The following is a 22,330-nucleotide window of genomic DNA, read 5'->3' as shown; positions in this document are numbered from 1 at the left end:
AGGAATCCACAAGCCTCTGTACGCGACAGAAATGACTGTATCCCACCAAAACAAATAACTTCAAAGTTCAGGATGACCCGACTCCTTCATCGCTCCATGAAAAGGGTGCTGGAAGTATGAATTCCCTCCTACAAGCTCAATTAAATCTGAGACTGAGGTTTCTGCTGGCCAAGGGATTAAGAGATATGGAGTCATGACAGGTGGATGGTGTCACAATACAGATCAGTCATTATCTCAATTAATGGTTGAACAGACTTGAGGGGCTGAATGGCCTATTCCTGATCCAATGTTCTTACTTCACCTTCAAACTTGCAACCTGTTTTAATTGGGAGCGTGAAAAGCAGATGCAAAATAGGAAAGGAGCAGAATATCTTAATGGCAGTTTATGTGATTGCGATTGACGTAGTTTATTACTTACAGCCTTTGTATATTTAGCCTCAGGTGCTCAACTCACGGCTGAAGGTTTCACCAGGATTCGTCTGAATTTGACTGGGACAGATCACCGTACAATCAATTAAATATTGATTTTATTCACATGACATACATGATCTTAAATTTCAATGTAGCAGCTCCTATTTACTGTGAATAATATTTATCTGTGGGCCCAATCAGGCCAGTTGGTTTCATGACGATACCTCTTCACCCCAAAATGCATTGCTTTTCATTGCGAAAGCTTGCAATTAGCTCTTCCAGACGCTGGAAGCCCTTGCTTCACGTAAAAAAGGATTTTGCAGAACGCTACATCGAAACAAGCCTTTTGCCATTTTTCTCCAGCCATTTGTGTTTCCTGTAGCTCTTCAAATGAGACGAAAACATGCAGTTTTTCAAGGATGATGGTTTGGAGAGGTTCGGAGATTGGAAGGGATGTGTTTTTTTGGAGAATGCAAATTTTGTGAAGAACTAAGGGACTCGGAAAAGTACCTTTGGTGATTAAGCCATTCTGCACATCATAATTATTTGCCAATTATAGCTAACAAGATCACTGACGAAATCAGAACATGTATGGCCAATAACAGTGCGTCAAATCCAATGAACACATAACACAGCACAGGTATAAGTGAGGGCTCAGGAGAAAAATAAAAATTGTTCACTCATTGGAATTCCAGTCACAGGGTTATCGGTGAGTGGTTGTGTGGATTCGTCAGCTGGGTTGGAACTTTTACTTGCAACTGAACAGACTAAGGCAAGGCAGTGTTGTGTAGTGCATGCGTCCACAGGGGCTGCGATCAGGTGGAATAAAATAAACCACAGTACCTGCCTCAGCTATTTTGCCAGTTGGCACTTAATACAGCACAACAGGAATTAATTTGCCAGAGGCCAAAAGAAGAATTGAAGGTGGGAGGAAGGAGGGGAGATAGGATTTTCTTTGGTATTCCCGAACTTAACTCCTCTGCCCTGCGGTTACTCCTGCTAGGTTGGTTATTTATTTTCTTTGGTGTAAACAGTATTGACAGAACACCTCTGTCCGATGAGTCAAGCTGTTTGTACAGTGACCTGCTGGGGAAATGCGGATCATGCCACGCTAAATCGGGATTCACCCGAGGAAGGAGCAGTGCTCCGAAAGCTATTGATTCGAAACAAACCCGTTGGACTTTAACCTGGCGCTGTAAGACTTCTTACTACGCTAAATAAAAATAGCGCAAGAAGCAAGGGAAGATCCGTTTAGGGGCAACGTTATTGCTCGACGGTGACGGCACTGTTGGTGATCCGGGCTCCGTACCATCCTGCCCAACACTGTGAATCCTTTCCTCCATGTGTAAACTTGACATTTCGGACACCAGGCCCATAGTTGGTGAAAATGTTTGATATCTGCAAATAAAGCAAAATGAATCATTCATTAGGGAAGACGATAACATAGCGGGAATATCACTGGACCAATAATCCAGGCGCTCAGCCTAATGCTTTGGGAATACATAGCATGGCAGCTGGTGGAATTAAAATTCAATTAATAAAACGTGGAATTGAAAGGTAGCTTCAGTAATGGTGACCACAAAACTATCACTGGCGGTAAAAACCTATGTACTTCATTAATACCCTTCAAGGAAGGAAATCTGTAATCCTTACAGCCCCACAGCAATGTGGTTGGCTCTTAACTGCCCTCTGAAAGGCCTAATAAGCCACTCATTTCAAGGGCAATTCGGGATGGGAAACAAATGCTGGTCTTCACATTGATGCTATACTAATTTTAAAAATTGGGAACATAGTCACAATCGACAACAATTTAGATTAAGGTAGCACCTTTTAACAAAGTAAAACTTCCCGAGGCAATTGAAATATCGGAATTGGCCATTGTAATTCATATCGCCAACCTGAGTTGTCAATGTCTGCCAAATCGTAGGTATTGAAGACTGCGGTATGAGCAAACAATCCCCTTTGACCTTACTTCCCCTTTAACCACAACTTTCCACAAGAGTAAAAGAGGGATTGGCTCATTTTCCATTGCGGCCTGACCTACCTCCTTCCACTCTGCGTCACCCCACTGTGGCTCATGAATTTTGTCAGAACGATACTCCTGGATCATGCTCATGTCTTCGGACAGAAGCTCGACATGTAGCTCATAGTCAAAACCAGAGTCGTGCCTCCCTGCATACCTAGGGATGAGGAAGCACAATAAACTGCAGACAGGTATCTTTCAGGGAGAGACCCAGCCGCTGTACGGAGACATCATGCGGTGTGTTCATCAATGCAGACATTGCAATTCAAGAGTTATTGGAAAGAGCAGCCGTGGGGCACTTCAAAAGTAGGGGGCAATAAATGTAAGATGGCCATTACTGAATCAAATAAGGAATTCAGCAGGAACCGCATTACGAAGAGGATGTGGAACTCGCTAGCACAGACAACAGTTGAGGTGACTTGCTTAGGTGCATTTGAGTGGAATATATTCACACGAGAGAGAAAATAGAAGAAAATGTCGATGGGGTGTATGGAGCAGGATGGGAGGAAGTTTGCATGTCCATCAGTGTGGACCAGCTGGGTCTGTTTGTGTGCATTCTATTTAACTCTGTGGTAACCATTGACTGGGGTCTGCGTTTTTATTTTTGTTTTATTTTTGTTGCTAAGCTTGGAGAGGGCTATCTTTATTCTCACCTGTCCCTTTAAGGCTGCTGCCTAAGGAATGGGGAAGTGTTCTGAGTAAATTCACCCTGAGCTCCAATAGAGGCTTGACTTTGCCGTAGATGGACAGTTGTTTGTAAATCTTCAGGTGCCCAGTTAAGAGAAGGCACATTATCACGGTGAAGGATCTAAAGTAACTTTGTTTCCTCGCCCCAGTCCCACCATTCCCATCCCACGTCCTCGCCACAGCCCTCCCTTTCCTGTGAGACTTCTGCTCCACTCCCTCTCCCTCTTCTCTCTCCCTGCCCTCATCTCCAACCACCTCCTCCCCATCTCCTCTCCTCCACCCGCATCCTCCGCTCTACAGCCCATTTTTTCCCAACTTTCTTCCCCCTAACCTCCTCTCTTCACCCACTTCTCTACCCTCTTCTCACCTCCTCCTCTCTACCTGCCTCTCTGTCCTTCTCTATCTCCCCCCCACCCCCCCACCCCCCCCCCCCCCCCCCCCACCTGCCTCTCACCTCTCCTCTCACAACCACCTCTTCCCCATCCTCTTCTCTCCTCATCACCTTCAGCCTCTGGAAGGCAACCATGGACTAAACGGACTCCCCTCCTTTATCTGCGCTTAAACAACAATGAACTCAAATACATTTAGTGAGAATGAAGGGAATTCAGATTGCATAATAAATACGAGGATGAGTAAATAATTGATAAGTATCCAAAAACGAGTGTTTGGCAGAGCATGACTTATCAATGTAACAATAAATGTGCCGACAATGCAGAAATGTTTGGGTGTAGAAATGGGATTTTGTTTCTCTTCCTAATCTCCTTTCTCCGCGCTCAGTCAGACTGGGGTACAGCATGATGAGTGTCTGCAATTCTCAGACCTTCTTGTCGATATGACTGAGGGTTATTGTGCTGGATGGCAAGTGTTGCCAAGTTGGTCATCTGTGGAAGGTATGTCAGTCAAACCCAATCTTTTCCTGACATCATGTTTGTGCACTCACTTCTCTCAGGCAACCCCTGGTCGATTTTCTGTGCCAATTCGAGCCATTCAGGCTTAAATTTGTTAACTCAGAACAGCCCAAGAAGCAGATTTGGAATGTTCTTGGTCTGGGCAATCAGTGTGATTGTGCACAAAGCATTGATAGAGACAGATATCTCCCATTGATCTCCCACTCAGATGTGGGCACTATTGTGCATTTCAACCTGTTTTGATCAGCAAGGGAGTCAAGGGTTATTGGGGTGATGAAGTAGAGCTGAGACCGCAACCAGTTTAACCATGAACTTATTGAAAGGCAGATTAGGCTCGAGGGGCCGAACGGCCTACTCTTGCTCCTAGTTCTTGGGCTTTTGTGTTCTTGTGACTGAATGAGATTGTGCTCTCCAGCATGCTTACCAGTCCCTCACTGTGATAGGAGGTTGGGCATTGTCCAGTGTCTCTGCCTCGAATCCTTCCGAGACCAGGTTAATTAGCTGAGATTTTTGGCACCAACTAATTAAGAGAAAAATGAAACAAACAAATTCAGTTATTGCCAACTCTCCGTGGAGCTGCTGCACACTGCTGTTAGTGAGCAGCTGCTTCAGTCTGAACTTGGAAGATTTCTGTTCGATTGTCAAAGGTTCACCAAATCCAGAGAGTGAACAGGTGGGCAAACTGGACATCAGTCTCACCTTTGGCACCTGACTAGATATCTTTCCCATCTGTTGGCCATAAGGGTTCAAGCATGATGTAATCTTACAGCTCAGAAGGAGACCATTCGTCCCACCCTTCCTGTGTGGGGTTTTTGAAAGAGCTACCCAATTAATCGCACTCCCTCACTCTTCCTCCATACTTCCACCATTCGCAGATATTTCCAATTCCCCATCAAAAGTTACTATCGAACCTGCATCCCCCACTCCTTCCATCATTACATTCTAGATGGTAACAACTTGCCTCGTAAAGGAATTTCTCATCTCTTCACATGCTTCGTTTACCAGTTGTAATGATATGTCGATAGACATGTCACTAAGGGGTAAATCACAACACCCAGCTGTGGCATAACCACCAGAGAGCATTACACAGCGCGAATCCACACATTGGCGATAGCTCCCTACTCTGCGCCGGCCCCGACGCAACATGGCGTAGGCCTACAGGGGTCGGCGCGGAGCAAAAGAGGCCCCCACCACGAGAGGCCGGCCCGCCGATCGGTAGGGTTCGATCGCGGGCCAGGCCACGGTAGAGGCTCCCTCCGGGGTCGGACCCCCCCCCCCCCCCCCTCCCCCCGCCCCCATCCTCCGCCACCAGGCCATCCCCTGCAGGATGGATGCCAAGGTCCCACCGAATAATACCAGATGTGAATGGTGCCGGGGGGACTCGGGCTTTTTTGGGCAGCCAATTGGCCCATCCTGGGCGGAGAATCGCCAGGGAGGCCGCGTAGAGCGGCCCCCGACCGTACGCCACGCCGCCTGCTCAAGCGCTGGTGTCAGGGCTGCGTCGCGCGATTTGTGCCTGGCCCGGCGATTCTTTGACCCAACGTGGGCTGAGAGAATCCCGCCCCTTGTGTGAGCAGCGGTTTTATAGTGGGTCGTGTAATGCCCTCTAGTGGTCATGCCACAGCTGGGTGTTGTGATGAACCCCTTAATTACATGTCTGTCTACATATCATTACATGTCTGTCTACATATCATTACATTATCATTACCATTTTAGAATTTAAAATCAGGTAAAATCAATACTGAAGTAGTGTGCAAAAAAATAATCATGAAGCTATAGTCATTGGATTGTCATTAAAAACCCCAACTGGTTCACTGATGCCTTTTAGAAATGGAACAGTTTTCCCCCTAACTGCCCTCTGGACTGGCCTGGCAAGTGACTGAGTTGTATTACATCAGTATAAATGATAATAAGAATTTGCAGGGGTTCAGGAAAAAAGGACCATCACCAGCTTCTCAGGGCAACCAGGAATGGATGATAAACACCAACCTTGCTCGTGATGGCCACGTCCCACAAATGAACAATTGAATTGGGTCCAATGATGACCACAATCTGTATGTTAGCTGTGACATTACGCAGTTATCAGTTTGTATCAGGCTTCATTTCAATGAGCGTTCACCCAGTCCACCCTTAGAGAGATTGAAGAATGAGTGGCATACATGACATGGTGCAACTCCCAAAGGACTGTTACTGTTGCAGCCCCAATGCTAGTACATACAGGGCTGTGTGAGCCAATGCCAATAGGTTAAGACACGTGTATCACTGAGGGGAGTGACTGATGCCACTGAACTCCAGAAAGTGCCCATAGGTAAGGTCAGACTTTGTAACATATGAGAAAACAAGTCAGGATTTATCTGGATAATGGTGGCAGTTGAGGTGGAGCTGAACAGTGTTGCAGATGTACATTATAGGATGTGAGGTTGGCAGCTCGGGTCTGGGTTAAGCAGGATGCCAAGGTTTCACCCGAGTGTCTGGCAGAGAGGAGGATGAAGCTGAGTAGCAAGCGAGCATGGTTTATAGTCCGGATATCTGAATGCTCAGCTCAAGGGTATGAAATCTAGATGTGAAGTTGGATGGTCAGCCTGACATACAGAGGTAGTGGGATGGGGGGGGAGGGGGTGGCAAGTGAGGCTGGTCCCACGTCAGTGGCTGACAGGCAGCATAGATTTAAGGTCGAAGAGTAACTTATGGATAGATCAGCATTCCGCAGGGACCACTACCGCCAAGACGCCCTGCCCACTCCTCCATTGCCCTGGACCCTTCATCCCCCTTCCCATGCCATCTTCCCTTGCAGCTGCAGAAGGTGGAACACCTGCCCCATTACCTACGCTGTCCCCAAGGATCCAAACATTCCATTCAGGTAAAGCAGCATTTCATCTGCGCCTCCTTCAACTTGGTCGACTGTATTCACTGCTCCCAATGTGGTCTCCTCTATACTGGCATGACTAAATGCAGACTGGGTGACCGCTTTGCAGAACACATTCGCTCAGATCACAAGCATGAACTCAATCTTCCGGTCGTTTGCTACTTCAACTCAGCATCTTGATTTCATGCCCACTTGTCCGTCCCAGGCCTGCTGCAATGCTCCAGTGAGGCCCAACACAAACTGGAAGAACAACACCTGGTCTCCTGAATGGGATCACTGCAGCCTTCTAGACTCAACACTGAGTTCAGCAACTTTAGACAGTAAAGATCCCCCCTCCATCTTAAACCACAACCCTAACCCTGGCTTTGTAGTTTGTTGTCAGTTGTCTTCAGCTCACTCGCCTGCTCCAACACAACCCCACCACCATCAACAGCCCCCCCCCCCCCCCCCCCAAAAAGCCCATCTGTCCCTGGACAGTTGCTCCCATTAACACATTTTGCAATCTTACCTTTTGCCACTATTAACACGATTAATCTCTTGATGGCAGCATTAAAATGACCCTTTGTCTTATGTCCATGCCAAATTTAACATTGACTCGGTTTCTCTCCACCAATGCTGCCAGACATGCTGAGGTTGTCCAGCATTTTGTGTTTTTACTTTATATCAGAGAGGAACCAAGTGAGGGCAGACCCACAATGCTGGCTAAAGCAAACTAAACACGCTATGGTAATGCAGTAACTCCAGTGACCTTATATTCTTGGAATTCTTACTCGAAAGATGTAACAAAATATTTTTGGATGTGTTCATTCGGAAAGGGCTTCCCATTGTCTCCTGGAAGATCTTCTATCTTCCACCCATCGCCATCGTTATTTGTGAGTTCCCAGAAGGAGAATTCCTCTGTCAAAAATGGAAAAGGTGAATTGTTACTCCAAACATCACTTGGAGAATTGACCACCTGTGACTTTCATCAATATTTAAATGTCGAGAAGGTTATGTGTTCCCAATACGTTTATCTATTTCCTTTAAAGGAGATGCAAATATCCCTCCCCTGCTTTTCTTTCCTTCAAATCTTTCAAACTCTCCTTAGTTTGTGCTGTCAGTTGGTCCCAAGCCTTTGGCGCTTCACTCAGTGGTCATTTTGTCAGCAAGGGCAGTGAGATCCATGGGGCTGAGAGGCTCAGACGTGTGGCAAAGCCAAAGCTCCACTTTACCCTCAGCCAACATTCACACGTAAGCAGTTCCGGCGGAGGATGTTGATAACAATTGGTGTCCTGCCTCATTTTCCTCAGCCAGGGCTGAATGGGAAGCATTCTCACCTCTCAGTCGGAAGGTTATAAGTTCAAGTTGCACTCCAGAGACTTGGAGCACATACAACTGAAGCTGACACACCGATGCAGAACAGAGATAGTGCTGCACTGTCAGCGGTGCTTTCCTTTAGATGAGACGTTAAACCGAGGGCCCATTGTCACTCTCGGGGTGAAAGGATGTGGGGAATGACTCATGTGGGAGGGAATGCCTCTGATGGGCCCACAAGGACCCCAAAGGGGGTCTGACTCATCCATGTCCGACGCCAGCCAGTGCAGCTAAAGCCGTCAGCTTTCCGCATGGTGTAGGCCTTACCCACATCGCGGAAAAATACGGGCGATGGCAGGATGAGGCCCTCAAGTGAATATTAATTGTCCACTTAAGGGCCTCAATTGGCCCGAGACAGATGGGCAGCCCAGCACTTCCCCTGTAAAATTTCAGACAGGTTGCCAGGGGAGGGGGGGGGGGGGGGGGCTGGGCATGATAATGTGACAGGAAGGCAACCCACTGGATTTTATATACCCCCGCATTCAAACCAACCAGAAGGGCAGGGTAAAACCTAGCCCCTGGTGTCCCGAGCAATATTTATCCACAACCAATATCCCCACATAGATTATCTGGCCACAATGATGTCTTTGGGAGCTTGCCGTGAGTAGTTTGGACCCCAGTATTCTTATTTCCCCATTTTACTGTTTTTTTTCCTTCTGGGAGGTAACACTTCAAAAGCAGCTTAGTTGCATGAAAGGTCATGAGAGGTGCTATATAAATGCAAGTTCTTTATTACCTTTTTCCCCTCCCTGCAACAGGGGTGGGGTGTAGCTAAGGCCGACTTTACCATGCTGATCAGATTGGATAGCTGAGTATAAGTAAGGAACCAATCTGATGGAGGTGTTAAAATGCTCAACGGATTCAAGAGGGTTGATGCACAGATGCAAGGAAATCGAGAGCGAGAAGGACTCAATCTCAAAATTAGTGCCAGGCTATTTCAGAGGGAAACCAAGAAGAATGTTTTCACACAAATGGTCATGAAATTCCACAGATTAGAATCTCTACAGTGCAGAAGGAGGCCATTCAGCCCATCGAGTCTGCACCGATCCTCCAAAAGAGCACTCTACCTAGACTCAATCCCCCGTCTGATCCCTGTAACCCTGCGCATTGATCACGGACAATCCACCTAACCTGCTCACCTTTGGACTTCTCAAATGGTTGTGGTGTTGGGACAGTTGGAACTTGTTGAAAGATTAATAGATTTTTGACGTGTAAGAGTACCAATGGATCTTCAGGAGGGCAATTGGAGTTGAGGGTCAGAGCAGGGGGGGAAAGCACAAGAGGCTGAATCACCTGCTCCTGTTCTAATGGATCCCTTTACATTTCAATTACATGATCATTTAACACAAAAGCAGACATAAACAAGCATGCTTCAGCCTAACATGCATAACCGTATGTTTATGGGACAAACCTTCTCCACATGGGTTCTTGATTAGATTATTTTTTACAGATGTACAAAAATAAAATGCGTCCCAGTCTTCTGCCTTTCCTTCTTGATTTTGTTTTGGCAAACCTTCATCCGGAAATTGCAGGTTTAGTCCATCCACAAGCTCTTTCCACTGTTGGCAGACCAGTCTACAGATCAAAACCAACTCTTTTTGAGGGACGTAAGACAGGATTTTGAGCAACACCTGCTCAGGTAAATATTCCATGGCAGCCATCTTTCAAATTGGCTTCCAGTCGCGATTCTGTTTCAGCTGCAAAGAATATTTCAAAAGGATTGATTTAGATTTTGATGAAAGGTAGGCATCCTGGTATAAGACTTCAGAAGAACTCTTTGACTTAACATGTTTGGTTAAACAATATGAGCAGGATATTGGATTGGATTTGTTTATTGTCACGTGTACCGAGATACAGTGAAAAGTATTGTTCTGAGTACAGTCCAGACAGATCATTTTATACCTGAAAAAAAAACCATAGGGCAGACATAAATACACAATGTAAATACATAGACACAGGCATTGGGTGAAGCATACAGGAGTGCAGTAATACTCTGTAGAGAAGATGTGTGACGAGATCAGTTCAGTCTATAAGAGGGTCATTCAAAAGTCTGGGAACAGCGGGGAAGAAGCTGTTTTGAATCTGTTAGTGCGTGTTCTCAGACTTTTGTAGCTCCTGCTCGATATAGAATTACACACACGGAAAGCAAACAAACAGGACATTCAGTCAAACAGGCCCAGTACAGTCAGCGTGAGGCCTTCTCCAATCCATTTCCATGGATTTTCACCCTATCAGCATATCATTCTATTCCTTTCTCTCTTACATGAGTTCTCCGTTAAGCAATTTGCTTCAACTATTCGCTGCTATATAAAGTTCCCCCTTCTCAATTGTACTATCACTGGACTCATAATCCAGAGACACAAGGCCTCTATGTTGGCGGTGCGGGGCCTCTATGCTCGGGGTGGGTGGGGGAATGCTGCGGCCTCTATGTTGGTGGGGCAAGGCCTCTATGCTCGGGGTGGGGGGGGGGGGGGAATGCTGCGGCCTCTATGTTGGCGGGGCGAGGTCTCAATGCTCAGGGGTGGGTGGGAGGCGGGGGCTGGGCCTCTATATTGGTGGGGCGGGTCCTCCATGTTCAGGAGGGAGGGCCGGGGGGGGCATGTGGACGACATGCCAGCTGCCATGCCAGCTGCCATGCCAGTGCAGCGCGTTGCCAGAGTCACTGCCGCCAGAACGGCAGCCAGGCTAATGGGCACCGTCCCCGGGTGCTGTCCGCCCGCACGGCCCCGGGCCTTGGCCATGGGTGCGCCCCCCCTCCCCCCCCCCCCCCCCCCAGGGGCAGACCGTACAGCAGCCGGCATCCATCGGCGGCAAGGGGCGGGTCCGCATCCTTGAATTCCCCAGTGAGGGCATAGCCATCCAACGATGCCGCTGTCACGATGGGACGTGCAGTACTGGGTGGAGGACGGAGTGTGTGGCTAGGGGTCTGGGTACATGCGAGGCTGTGGCGCATTCAGCAATCCGGGGCAGACATGTACCCCAGGGCACCTGGCTGTAGAGGGGACCATGCACCATCCTTAAACATGTTGTATACCTCCATCCCCTGCAGATCACAATGTTTGGGCACCAGCCAGCGATGTTGGCCGCCGGGGCTGGAGCCACTGCTCTGCATGTGGCCCTGTGGCAGCTTTGTCGCATGCGGCTCAGAGCGGTTGCGGCAGCAGCGGCTGCAGCGGCTGCAGCAGAGGGACGGGCTGCAGCAGCAGCGGCTGCAGCAGCAGCGGCTGCAGCAGAGGGACGGGCTGCAGCAGCAGCAGCTGCAGCAGAGGGACAGGCTGCAGCAGGCCAGGTGGGACCCACTGAGGCTGCCGGGCCGCCTGCCCGACGGGCGCAGGAGGCCGAGGCGGACGTTGAGCAGATCAACGAGGGGGATGCTCAGGATGACGCCACGAATGTGGATGAGGAGCAGGGGAAGCAGGTGGTGGTGGGGCCAAGGCGCCGGAGGTGGCTACCGGCGCCGCATGTCCTTTGAGGACCTGCCGTACAGGGCATGCAGGAGGAGACTCCGGATGAGTCGGGAAACAGTCGCACATATCTGCCACCTTATGGCACACCTGGCACCGTGTGGGACTGGGGTTCTCCCGGTGGCCGTCAAGGTAACGGTGGCTCTTAACTTCTATGCGACAGGGCCATTCCAATCGCTGACTGGGGACTTCTCCGGCATCTCCCAGCCATCGGTGCGCAGGTGCATCCGTGCAGTGACTGACGCCCTGCACAACATCGTGGACCGGTACATCCAGTTCCCTGTGGACCGCGCCCACCAGGATGCCCGGGCAGCGGGATTCGCTGCCATGGCTGGAATACCCATGGTACAAGGGCCGATCTATGGGGTGCACATCGCCATGTGGCCTCCAGTGGAGAACAAGGACGTCTTCGTGAACAGGCAGGGGACCTACTCCATGAACATTCAGATGGTCTGTGACCACCAGATGATGATCCTGCACGTCTGCGCACAGTAGCCGGGCAGTGTACATGATGCATTTATCATAGCATAATCGTTCATCCCCGCCATGTTGGAGGAACGCCTGCGGGGCTGGTTGCTGGGTGACAAGGGTTACCATTGCGGTCATGGCTGATGGCGCCTATACGGGGGCCACAGACCGCTGCGGAGACCCGCTACAATGAGGCCCATGCAGCAACAAGGGGGGTGATCGAGAGGTGCTTCAACCTTTTGAAGATGCGCTTCAGGTGCCTGGACCACTCTGCAGGGGTCCTCCAATACCATTCGGAGAGGGTCGGCCACATCGCCATTGTCTGCTGTGTCCTCCACAATATTGCCCAGCAGAGGGGCAATGTGCTGGAGGAGGAGGAGGAGGGGGCAGAGGGGGAGGCCGCGGGAGGGGACGCCTCTCCAGATGAGGAGGATGGAGACGAGGGGAGCAACAGACGCAACATGGGGGCGGGTTATGGACGGGAGGCTGCACAACGTCACCGGCTTGGCCAGTGTGCACGCGAGGCGTTAATCGCCGCACATTCCACCAACTAGGAGGGTAGGGGCTCTCTGAGCAGGAGCACTGGCACCACCATACCGCCCCACCTCACCACCCAGCACCCTCACCTCCCACACCACACAACTACCTTACCTGCCACACCACCACATGCACAGCACCCTCCAACTGCGGCACAACAGGCTGGTCTCATTGATTGCCCCTGGAAGTGGGTGTGTTCAATGCCATGCAGGATGATGACAAGCTGCGATGAGCTGTGAGCTCCAAATTGTTTGCCAATGTCTGACTCATGCCACACCCTCCACGTGGTGGTCCCTGTATGCGTAACGGACACTCCCATGGACATGTTGGGCAGCCGAGTACGGCGGGGGGGGGAATCTTTGCACCCACCTGGGCTCACCGTTCCACCGACCTTCGAACACAATGCCAATCAGTTCCGTTCACATCCATGCGGCCACCGGACATAGGACAGAGGCATCTTGCATTGGTGTAACAGTGAGTTTAATTGTAACAGTAACATACAAGTGCCCTAGCCCCAAAACTATACTGTGCCCTGCACCCGTGCCAACTTACTAGATGTCAAACATCTTGGCCTTACGGGCCCTACCATTACGTCGAGGTGTTTCCCCAGATGGTACAGCAGGAGTGGAGGCGGACGGCTGAGACTCCTGCCCTGCGACTTGGCTCCCCGTTGGCGTACGTTTCCTGGAGCAGCCCAGCTTGGCTGGGCCAGGCTGCTCCGCGGGCATGCTGAATGGCTTGGTGCCACCCTGTTCTTCCCACTGCCCACCAGATGTGCCAGGGACGGAACGGGGAGAGTCCGAGGTGTTCCGGGAACTCCATTTCAGGAGTCTGGGCCCAGAACCTCCTCCTCCCTCGGGGTGCCTGGAGGCCCCCGGGCCTCTCTATGGGATGGGGGTGCAAGCTGAGACAGGCCATGAGGCACCGCCGACACCTGGCGCTGTCAGTCCTGGAGGCCCGCTGTGGTATCGACCAGGGTCTGAATGTTAGCAGCGATGGAGCTCAGGGAGTGGGCCATCCCTGTCTGGGACTGCGACACCTCCCTCTGTGCTTGAGCGACGCCATCCAGCATCCGGGCGAGGCTGAGACTGAGCCATCACCCGGGCAATGCCGCCGATTCTCTTAGCGATGGCCTGCTGAGACTCGGATAGACTGCGGAGCGTGGCTGAGATGTCCAGTTGGCTCTGGCTCTGTGCGTCCGACTGCTGTCTCACAGTGACTGAGGAAGGCCTTTGTTGCCGTCTGCCCTCCCTGCCATGGCATCCGTCCCTGGGGCCATCTGAACCTGGTACTTGTGGGGTCTGAGCAGCGCCAGACGGTCCGGGCCCATCAGCGGCAGGTCCTGCAACACACAATGTAGCATGTATCATGACACACACTGACTGGGATGAGGGTGTGTGCTGGGAGGGGTGAAAATGGGTTAAGGGTGTGTGCTGGGAGGGATTGGGGTGAGGGTGTGTGCTGGGGGAGGGGAGATGGGGTGGGGGGATGTGCTGGGGGGCATTGGGGTGGCGGAGTGTGCTGGGGGGAATAGGGTGAGGGTGTGTGCTGGGGGGGATTGGGGTGAGGGTGTGTGCTGGGGGGGATTGGGGTGAGGGTGTGTGCTGGGGGGAATGGGGTGAGGGCGTGTGCTGGGGGAGATTGGGGTGAGGGTGTGTGCTGGGGGCTGGGGGATGAGGGTGTGTGCTGGGGGAGATTGGGGTGAGGGTGTGTGCTGGGGGGAGGTGGGGAGGGTGTGTGCTGGGGGAGTGGGGTGAGGGTGTGTGCTGGGTGGGAATGGGGTGAGGGTGTGTGCTGGGGGGTATTGGGGTGAGGGTGTGTGCTGGGGGAGTGGGGTGAGGGTGTGTGCTGGGGGGAATGGGGTGAGGGTGTGTGCTGGGGGGGATTGGGGTGAGGGTGTGTGCTGGGGTAGGTGGTGAGGGTGTGTGCTGGGGTAGGGGGTGAGGGTGTGTGCTGGGGGTGTGGGGGATGAGGATGTGTGCTGGGGGGAGTGGGGTGAGGGTATGTGCTGGGGGGGATTGGGGTGAGGATGTGTGCTGGGGGGCTGGGGGGTGAGGGTGTGTGCTGGGGTGAATGGGGTGAGGGTGTGTGCTGGGGGGGAATGGGGTGAGGGTGTGTGCTGGGGGGAGGGGGTGAGGGTGTGTGCTGGGTGGAGTGGGGTGAGGGTGTGTGCTGGGGGGGAATGGGGTGAGGGTGTGTGCTGGGGGGATTGGGGTGAGGGTGTGTGCTGGGGGGAGTTGGGGTGAGGGTGTGTGCTGGGGTGGAGTGGGGTGAGGGTGTGTGCTGGGGGGGAGTTGGGGTGAGGGTGTGTGCTGGGGGAGTGGGGTGAGGGTGTGTGCTGGGGGGGAGTTGGGGTGAGGGTGTGTGCTGGGGGATTGGGGTGAGGGTGCGTGCTGGGGGTAGGGGTGAGGATGTGTGCTGGGGGGGAGTTGGGGTGAGGGTGTGTGCTGGGGGTAGGGGGTGAGGGTGTGTGCTGGGGGGGAGTTGGGGTGAGGGTGTGTGCTGGGGTTAAGTGGGGTGAGGGTGTGTGCTGGGGGGAGTGGGGTGAGGGTGCGTGCTGGGGGTAGGGGTGTGGGTGTGTGCTGGGGGGGAGTTGGGGTGAGGGTGTGTGCTCGGGGGGATTGAGGTGAAGGTGTGTGCTGGAGGGAGTGGGGTGTAGGCAGGCAGGGGACACTCACTTGCTGGTGCGCCTCCGATCTGGCAAGGGGCTACCTCCCGGTCCTCGGCTCCGCCAACGAGGTCCAGTGCCTTCTGCACGTTTACTGTGAGGGGGTGCAGTGCAGGTGACCCCCCTCCAGTTCACGCACACTCCCTGTGGTTGTGGCTGGTCTTCTCTTGGGGGGTGGGGGAGGGGGGAAGGGGGGGGGGGGGGGGGGGGAGGCGGATGGGAGTGGTCACATGTGTGGCTGGTAGGGGTTCGGTGGTGCCAGGGGCACGTCTCGGTGTACCCACCCTGACTGCCCTCGTCAGGTCGTGCATCTTCTTGCGGCCGTCCGAGGGGTTTGCCCCACCGCGCTTTCCGCATAGCCCACTTCACGCCAATTCCTCTGCATTGTGCTGGCAGGGTGCCGGTGGCCACGTTTATGGCACAGGATCGCCCTCCTATCTACAACCGCATCCAGCAGCATCTATAGGCCGTGGTCATGGAACCTCGGGGCAGCACGGTGGGGGGCGTCCACCTCGCCAATCTCGTGAGTTTACGGCACTCGCGCACATTTTAACCAATGCGGTGCCGCGTCATTCGCGCGACGCCCTGATGATGTCGGGGTGTCGCGCGAATGACGCCGGTATGGCCCCACGCCCCCTGCGCTTCACAACACGCCTGTGCTGGCCCCTTTGCGGGCCAGAATACGTCGTTGGATCGGGCCCTTGACGCTGTTGTAAATCCCGCCCCCACATTCCAGGAATGATTTTTTTAAAAATTGCATAAAGAAGTTTCCCTTGAATTCCCTATTGGATTAAATTTGTAATGACTATCTTATATCAATGGCTCACAGGCCAGATTTCTACAGCTTCTCCCACTCAACGGGATATTACAGATTACAGACCCACCATAGTAAGCAGCAATTTAAATAGCTTGGCACGTCTGCTGGGAGGAGGTGGGGGTGGGGGGGGGGGGGGGGGGGGGGTGAGGGTTGGGGGGCAGAGAGAGACACTGTGGCAGGACTGTAAAATCCTGGCCCCAGTTTTAATTCTGCCCACGGGTGGGAAGCTTTTCTCTCTGTCTTCGTTAACAGAACCTTGCAAGCTCTGAAAGATCTCTAGCCTGTTACCCCTCAGCTCTGCAGGGAAGAGATCCAACGAGTTTAACTTAGAGTGTGAAATGAAACTCAATTTCAGTTGAAGCTTAAATAAAACGTCGGGACTGAAGAACGGGGTAAATTTTCAGCATGCTGCCCAGGCATGGGACCGGAAGTATGAAATTTTAAAAAGGCATTTTAATGGATTCAATCGAGCAGAAATGTAGCAAGCGGTTTTCAATATAAGCAAGTGTGTGATCAGTCAACATCAGTCAGCTTTAAACATCCTGCAGGTTAGCATTGACCAGAAACTCATCTGGACCAGCCATATAAATAGTGTGGCTACCACCAGAGCAGGTCAAAGGCTAGGAATCCTGCGGCGAGTGACTCACCTGACTCCCCTCAAGCTGTCCACCATCTAAAAGACACAAATGAGGAATACTCTCCACTTGCCTGGATGTGTGCAGCTCCAACAACACTCAAGAAGATCTACACCAGGGGTGGGCAAACTACGGCCCGCAGGCCGCATGCGGCCCGCCAAAGGTCTTTATGCGGTCCACCAAGATCAAGTCATAAAAATTTTTTTTTTTTTTAAATAAAAAAATTTCTTTTTTTAAAAAATTGTTTTTTTTTAATTTTAAGGTTAATGGGGGGGGGGTGCTGTTGGGTTACTGGTATAGGGTGGATACATTGACTTGAGTAGGGTGATCATTGCTCGGCACAACATGTGTTTCATGTGAAGTTTCTACTTTAAAATATTAATTAATAAAAATTAATTGCTTTTTTTTCTTTAAACTGAGTTACTTTGTTTTTCAAATAAATGTGTTTCATGTAAAGTTTCTACTTTAAAATATTAATTAATAAAAATTCATTGCTTTTTTTTTCTTTAAAAACCTTTTATTTTGGCTATTTTAAATATTAATTATTTTACTTAATATACTATGCGGCCCTTTAAAATTGTGAATTTCTGAATGTGGCCCTTGCACGGAAAAGTTTGCCCACCCCTGCTCTACACCATCCAGGACAAAGCAGCTCACTTGATTGCTCTCCGTTCACAAACATACAATCCCTCCATCACTGATGCACAGTGGCAGCCGTGTGTATCATTTACAAGATGCACTGCAGGAACTCACCAAGGTTAATTCAACAGCATTGTTCAACCACTACCATCTAGAAGGACAAGAGCAGCAGATACCTGGGAACCCCATCACCTGGGGGTTCCCCTCCAATTCACTCACCACCCTGACTTGAAAATATATTGCTATTCCTTCACTGCCGGTGAGTCAGAATCCTGGAACTCCCTCCCTAGCAGCACTGTGGGTGTACCTGCAGCTGTTGAAGAAGGCAGCTCACACCACCTTCTCAAGGGCATTTAGTATGGGATATACATGCTGGCCTAGCCAGCGATACCCACATCCGGTAAATGAATTAACAAAAGACAAGGGAACCAGAAATTTGGGGTGTCCTTATTTACAGATTGTTAAACCTGATGGACAAGTACAGAAACAAATGCAACGTAAGGGTCCTAATGCCCCCAGGCGTAATTCGACTCTCACTTTCACCCACTGCCTCGGGAATTCCAGCTATTTCGAAAAGCTCAACCGTACTGCAACATTATGCTGCAACTTATATTAGTCTGTCTCACACAATATAATGGCAGTGCAAGTCTCATGATTCTTAACACCACTGCGGAGAATGCAAAAGGGTCAAAAGTCCATAATCCGGTTACAACACTGTCAGAATAATTTGTGAATTAGGTTTTTCTGGATTATTTTGTTCTGGGGATGGGGCATCATTGGTGAGGCTGGCATTGTTGTTCCTTCCTAGGAACACTGAGGTGGTGCGCTTTCTCCTTGACATGTAGCCCGTAATTCAAGGAAGGAAATTCCAGGATGTTTACCCACAGAATAGTGACCATGAAGGCATGGCGATATATGTCCATGTCAGGGTGGTGGGATAAATTCTCTAATCTACCTCACAACGTTGTAATCATATACTGAGCTGTGATCCCATTGGGTGCAGCTCCCTGTGGGAGTTTAGGATCAGCAAACGTACCCTCTAATTATATTGGCCAAGATCTTCCGATCTCCAGATTGTAGGAGACTAGACATACCCCGGAAGTTATGCCAAGGACTCCTTGGAAGTCCCAACTAACTGAATCCATGGAAATTGCCTGGAATGTTTGAACTTTTTTTTGAAAAATATTTTATTGAGGCATTTATATATTTACACATCAAACATAACCATAAAGCAAAACAAGCCAACAGGGCTGCAAATAATTAAACCAACTAAAATATCTAACACCCCACCATCCTGCCTCACGCTCCCCTACCTCCTTTATTACCCCCCCTCCTACCCTGCCACCCGCAACTCCTGCTGGCATCTTAACTGTTCTCAACGAAGTTGATGGCCGACTGCCATCTCCGGCCAACCCCAGGAAAACCCACCCACCTCAGCCATATCCCACCCTACCCACCTCCCACGCCCCCACCTATCACCATACCCACTTGCCATCCTACACACCTATCTCTCTACCAACCTACTCACCTTCCACCCTACCACTTCACTACTTCCACCCCACCACTTCACCCCTTCCACCCAACTCATCAGCCACCTTACCTACCTTACCCATCTACCTACCTCAGATACATCCTACCCCACTCTCCGGTAACCCTACGTGCCTGGCACCTTGCCAACTCACTGTCTGCCATCATCACCCGCCGTCCTGTCACCCTGCCACCCAGACCACATACCACCCTACTTCCCATCTCTCCATAGCCTTTTAAAGAGTTCTGAGACAGTTAAACTCCTTTCAGCATACGGGAGCTGGTGCTGTAAAAAGGGGGCACGACAACCCAGCGCCGCAAAGAGGCTGCTCCATTTCAGGCACGCTCCGGATTTCTGGCGAAGCCGGGATCGGAAGTCCCAGTCGGAGGTTCGGAGCACCGGTGTGGCACAGAATAGCAGGAACGGGTTGGCAATCCGCCAGTGCCTGCCACTCCCCGGAGGATTGGGGCCGATCACATGATACAGGTCACTGTGATACATCAGAGTGTAACATTGCAGTGGCTACGATATTGCAGCACAATACAATGTCATGGGGGAAACATGAGGAGGTGCTGGACAGGGGTCTCTGTGCCATTGTTGTTCTGACACCTAAATGAATGTTTCAGGAGACATTCGAGTTTGGTCCCATGATTGAAGATGATGACACTCTCATCATACTGCTCTTGTTCTCCTTACATTATATTCAAACATTTCAATACATTACCCTGCAATTATTACAGTATCTGACTCATGCCATATTATCTTTTATTTTTATACATTTAGAGTACCCAATTTATTTTTTCCAATTAAGGGGCAATTTAATGTGTCCGATCCACCTACCCTGCACATCTTTGTGTTGTGGGAGCAAAACCCACGCAAACATGGGGAGAATGTACAAACTCCACACGGACAGTGACACAGAGCCAGGATCGGACCTGGGACCTCGGCGCCCTGAGGCAGCAGTGCTAACCACTGCACCACCGTGATGCCCGTCATGTCATATTATCAAAGAATCTCTACGGTGCAGAAGGAGGCCATTCGACCCATCGAGTCTGCACTGACCCTCCCAAAGGGCATCCTACCTGGGCTCAATTATCACCCTATCCCGGTAACCCCACCTAACCGGCACATCTTTGGACTGTGGGAGGAAATTTGAGCAGGGAGAACGTTCAAACTCCACACATACAGTCACACAAAGTCGTAATCAAACCCAGGTCACCGCCGCTGTCAGGCAGCAGTGCTAACCGCCACCGTGCTGCCCGACGCATTATTTCCAGTTTGATATGACATCACATCACATCAATTACACACTCCGTTCCCTAAATTGACACCCGTAGCTTTATCAAATATATCTCTTTAAATAGTGGTCTTCCTGGTCATTGAACTTACTGCACAGAAACAGCCGACTGAGTCTAACTCCGTGGCTGGCGATTATGCTCCACATCAGTCTGCTCCCACCCAACCTCATCTCACTCCATCACCCCGTCTGGCAGTCTGCACTTTGCGACGAGAACGCCAAAAATGCTGCACTTCAGGGTATAATTGGCCCAACGTTTAAACTGAGGTTGAAAGAAAGGCTTGGGTCTGTCACGACATCTGAGGTGCTGTACCATTGGCAGGACTCCAGCCCAATCTGCATTGCGGGATTTAAACACAGCCCAATGTGTAAATCCATGGCATGACTCATCAGTTCACTGCTACATTTTCTATTCCTAGAGATGCTGTCACCTTGTCTGCAGAAAGCCTTCCGCTTTTAATTTCAGATTGCAATGAATTAATTCAAAGCAATAAAAAAAACAAATGTTAAGTTGTCCCTCATCTCAAATCCGTCCCGGCAGAAACGTAAGTTTTTGAGCCAATTCTGTCACTTCCTCCCCTCTGTAAGTAAAACCCAAACCAAATCATGACACCTTTGCTATTCTCCCCTCATATTCTTTTTAATCCTGGTGGTGTCCTACGCTACTACCCTCAGTTCTCTACCTCCACTTCTCAATTTAAAGACGATAAATTGCCCTTGCTTTTAATTAAATCCTCATTAGCCCTTGTGTTCTGCTACTTACAGCCTCTTGTTGTGGAGACTCACTCGCGGCCTCTTGAGCTGGCTGAAGCCTCGGTCTGTGCGGCTGTCACATTCAGCAGCAGTCAGCCTTGCACATGCTCTGTGAAAGCTGGAGCTCAGCACAGTCAGCAACCTTAACATATGGGAAGCAATCAAAAGACCAGCAGTGTGCACGCTGCCCGGTGTGTAATGTAATTGGAGTTCAGCCTATTTTGGTGCCTGTTGCTCTTCCCTTTGCATCTATTTTCAGAGGCTTTCTTGCTGGAACAACACTGCACAGTCCGCACACATTATTTCATTAAGCCACTGAAAGTGAGGTGTAAACCGGTCTGTCATTTCTCAGCATTGCACTTTTACAGATTATGTAGTCCATATCTTTCCTGCAAAGGTTTTATTGACTTTTTTTATATTGAGATTTCAGATTGTTTGTTCTCTTGCGGGAGGGGAGGGGGGGTGCTGGTTTCATTTTGTGTGGTTGTTTTGGGCTCAGAATGTAGGGGGATGTGGGTTGGGGTCGGGGTGCGTGAGGGAGTGGGGTGTGTGGGGGGGGGGGGGCGAGTGAGGGGGAGATTGTTGTGGAGAGGGGCGGGGGGGGGGGGGGGGGGGAGAGTGGCTATTTCAGGTACCCCAGAGGAAATCTTCTGACTGGTGTGATTGGCTTTGGCATACAATCTTCCAGCAACGATGGCTACAAAGACACTTCCAATTGGGTGGTGCAGTGGTTAGCACATCCGCCTCATGGCACCGAGGACTAGGTTCGATCCCAGCCCCGGGTCTCTGTCCTTGTGGAATTTGGTAATTTTCCCCGTGTCTGCATGGGTCCCATCCCCACAACCCAAAGATGCGCAGAGTAGATGGATTGACCACGATAAATTGCCCCTTAATTGGAATTTGTTTTTAAAAGGGTGGTAAAGGATGTGGGGGTTACAAAGGAGAGAGAAGGTCCTTGTAGATCGTCACGTTGTACTGATAGTGAGTCTCATTTTGAAGCAGAGCATATGGGGCTGTGATTTTCCCACTAGCTCCTATCGTGGAGTTGAAAGCACCGTTTCACGGAAGTGTGCGAACTATCAGTGTAGGACTGGCTTTAAGAAAGGCCATGATGTGAAGCACTGTTGTCACGGTGAAACCGTCAATACCGCCTGAATCTGGAGACAAGGCTCAGCCCAACGCTGGTAGAAAACTGAGTGAGGCTTCCCTCAGGGCTTTAACCACTGGTTCGATCTCCACTCTTTCAGCTTCACGTTAATACCAAACCTATAAAATA

General features: G+C 50.6%; 1 protein-coding gene across 2 annotated transcripts; it reads right to left on the bottom strand.

Moving 5' to 3' along the window:
* Positions 1-509: 509 nt before the first annotated feature.
* Positions 510-21,240, bottom strand: LOC119950742 (F-box only protein 2-like). Of its 2 annotated transcripts, none has more exons than XM_038773445.1 (6): positions 21,065-21,240; positions 9,660-9,945; positions 7,666-7,792; positions 4,454-4,549; positions 2,456-2,591; positions 510-1,809 (listed from the first exon to the last, which is right to left on the bottom strand). In XM_038773445.1, exons 2-6 carry the CDS (start codon positions 9,907-9,909, stop codon positions 1,675-1,677), a joined length of 744 nt encoding a protein of 247 aa, XP_038629373.1. In that variant the 5' UTR covers positions 9,910-9,945; positions 21,065-21,240; the 3' UTR covers positions 510-1,674. The 2 variants fall into 2 exon arrangements, with proteins under 2 accessions (XP_038629373.1, XP_038629374.1); XM_038773446.1 differs by lacking the exon at positions 21,065-21,240 and adding an exon at positions 20,394-20,602.
* Between the last annotated feature and the right edge of the window lie 1,090 nt (positions 21,241-22,330).

The sequence above is a fragment of the Scyliorhinus canicula genome, chromosome 16, assembly GCF_902713615.1.
Source record: "Scyliorhinus canicula chromosome 16, sScyCan1.1, whole genome shotgun sequence".
Lineage (NCBI taxonomy): Eukaryota > Metazoa > Chordata > Chondrichthyes > Carcharhiniformes > Scyliorhinidae > Scyliorhinus > Scyliorhinus canicula.
This window is presented reverse-complemented; position numbering and strand designations above follow the sequence as displayed.

Excerpts from the sequence above, each read along its gene's own strand:
- LOC119950742 (XM_038773445.1), bottom strand. The coding sequence starts at position 9,909 with ATGGCTGCCATGGAATATTTACCTGAGCAGGTGTTGCTCAAAATCCTG. Across the intron at positions 4,550-7,665 it reads TATTTTGTTACATCTTTCGA|TTGGTGCCAAAAATCTCAGC; the intron begins GTAAGAATTCCA and ends TCTCTTAATTAG. Across the intron at positions 1,810-2,455 it reads GTGACGCAGAGTGGAAGGAG|ATATCAAACATTTTCACCAA; the intron begins GTAGGTCAGGCC and ends CTTTATTTGCAG.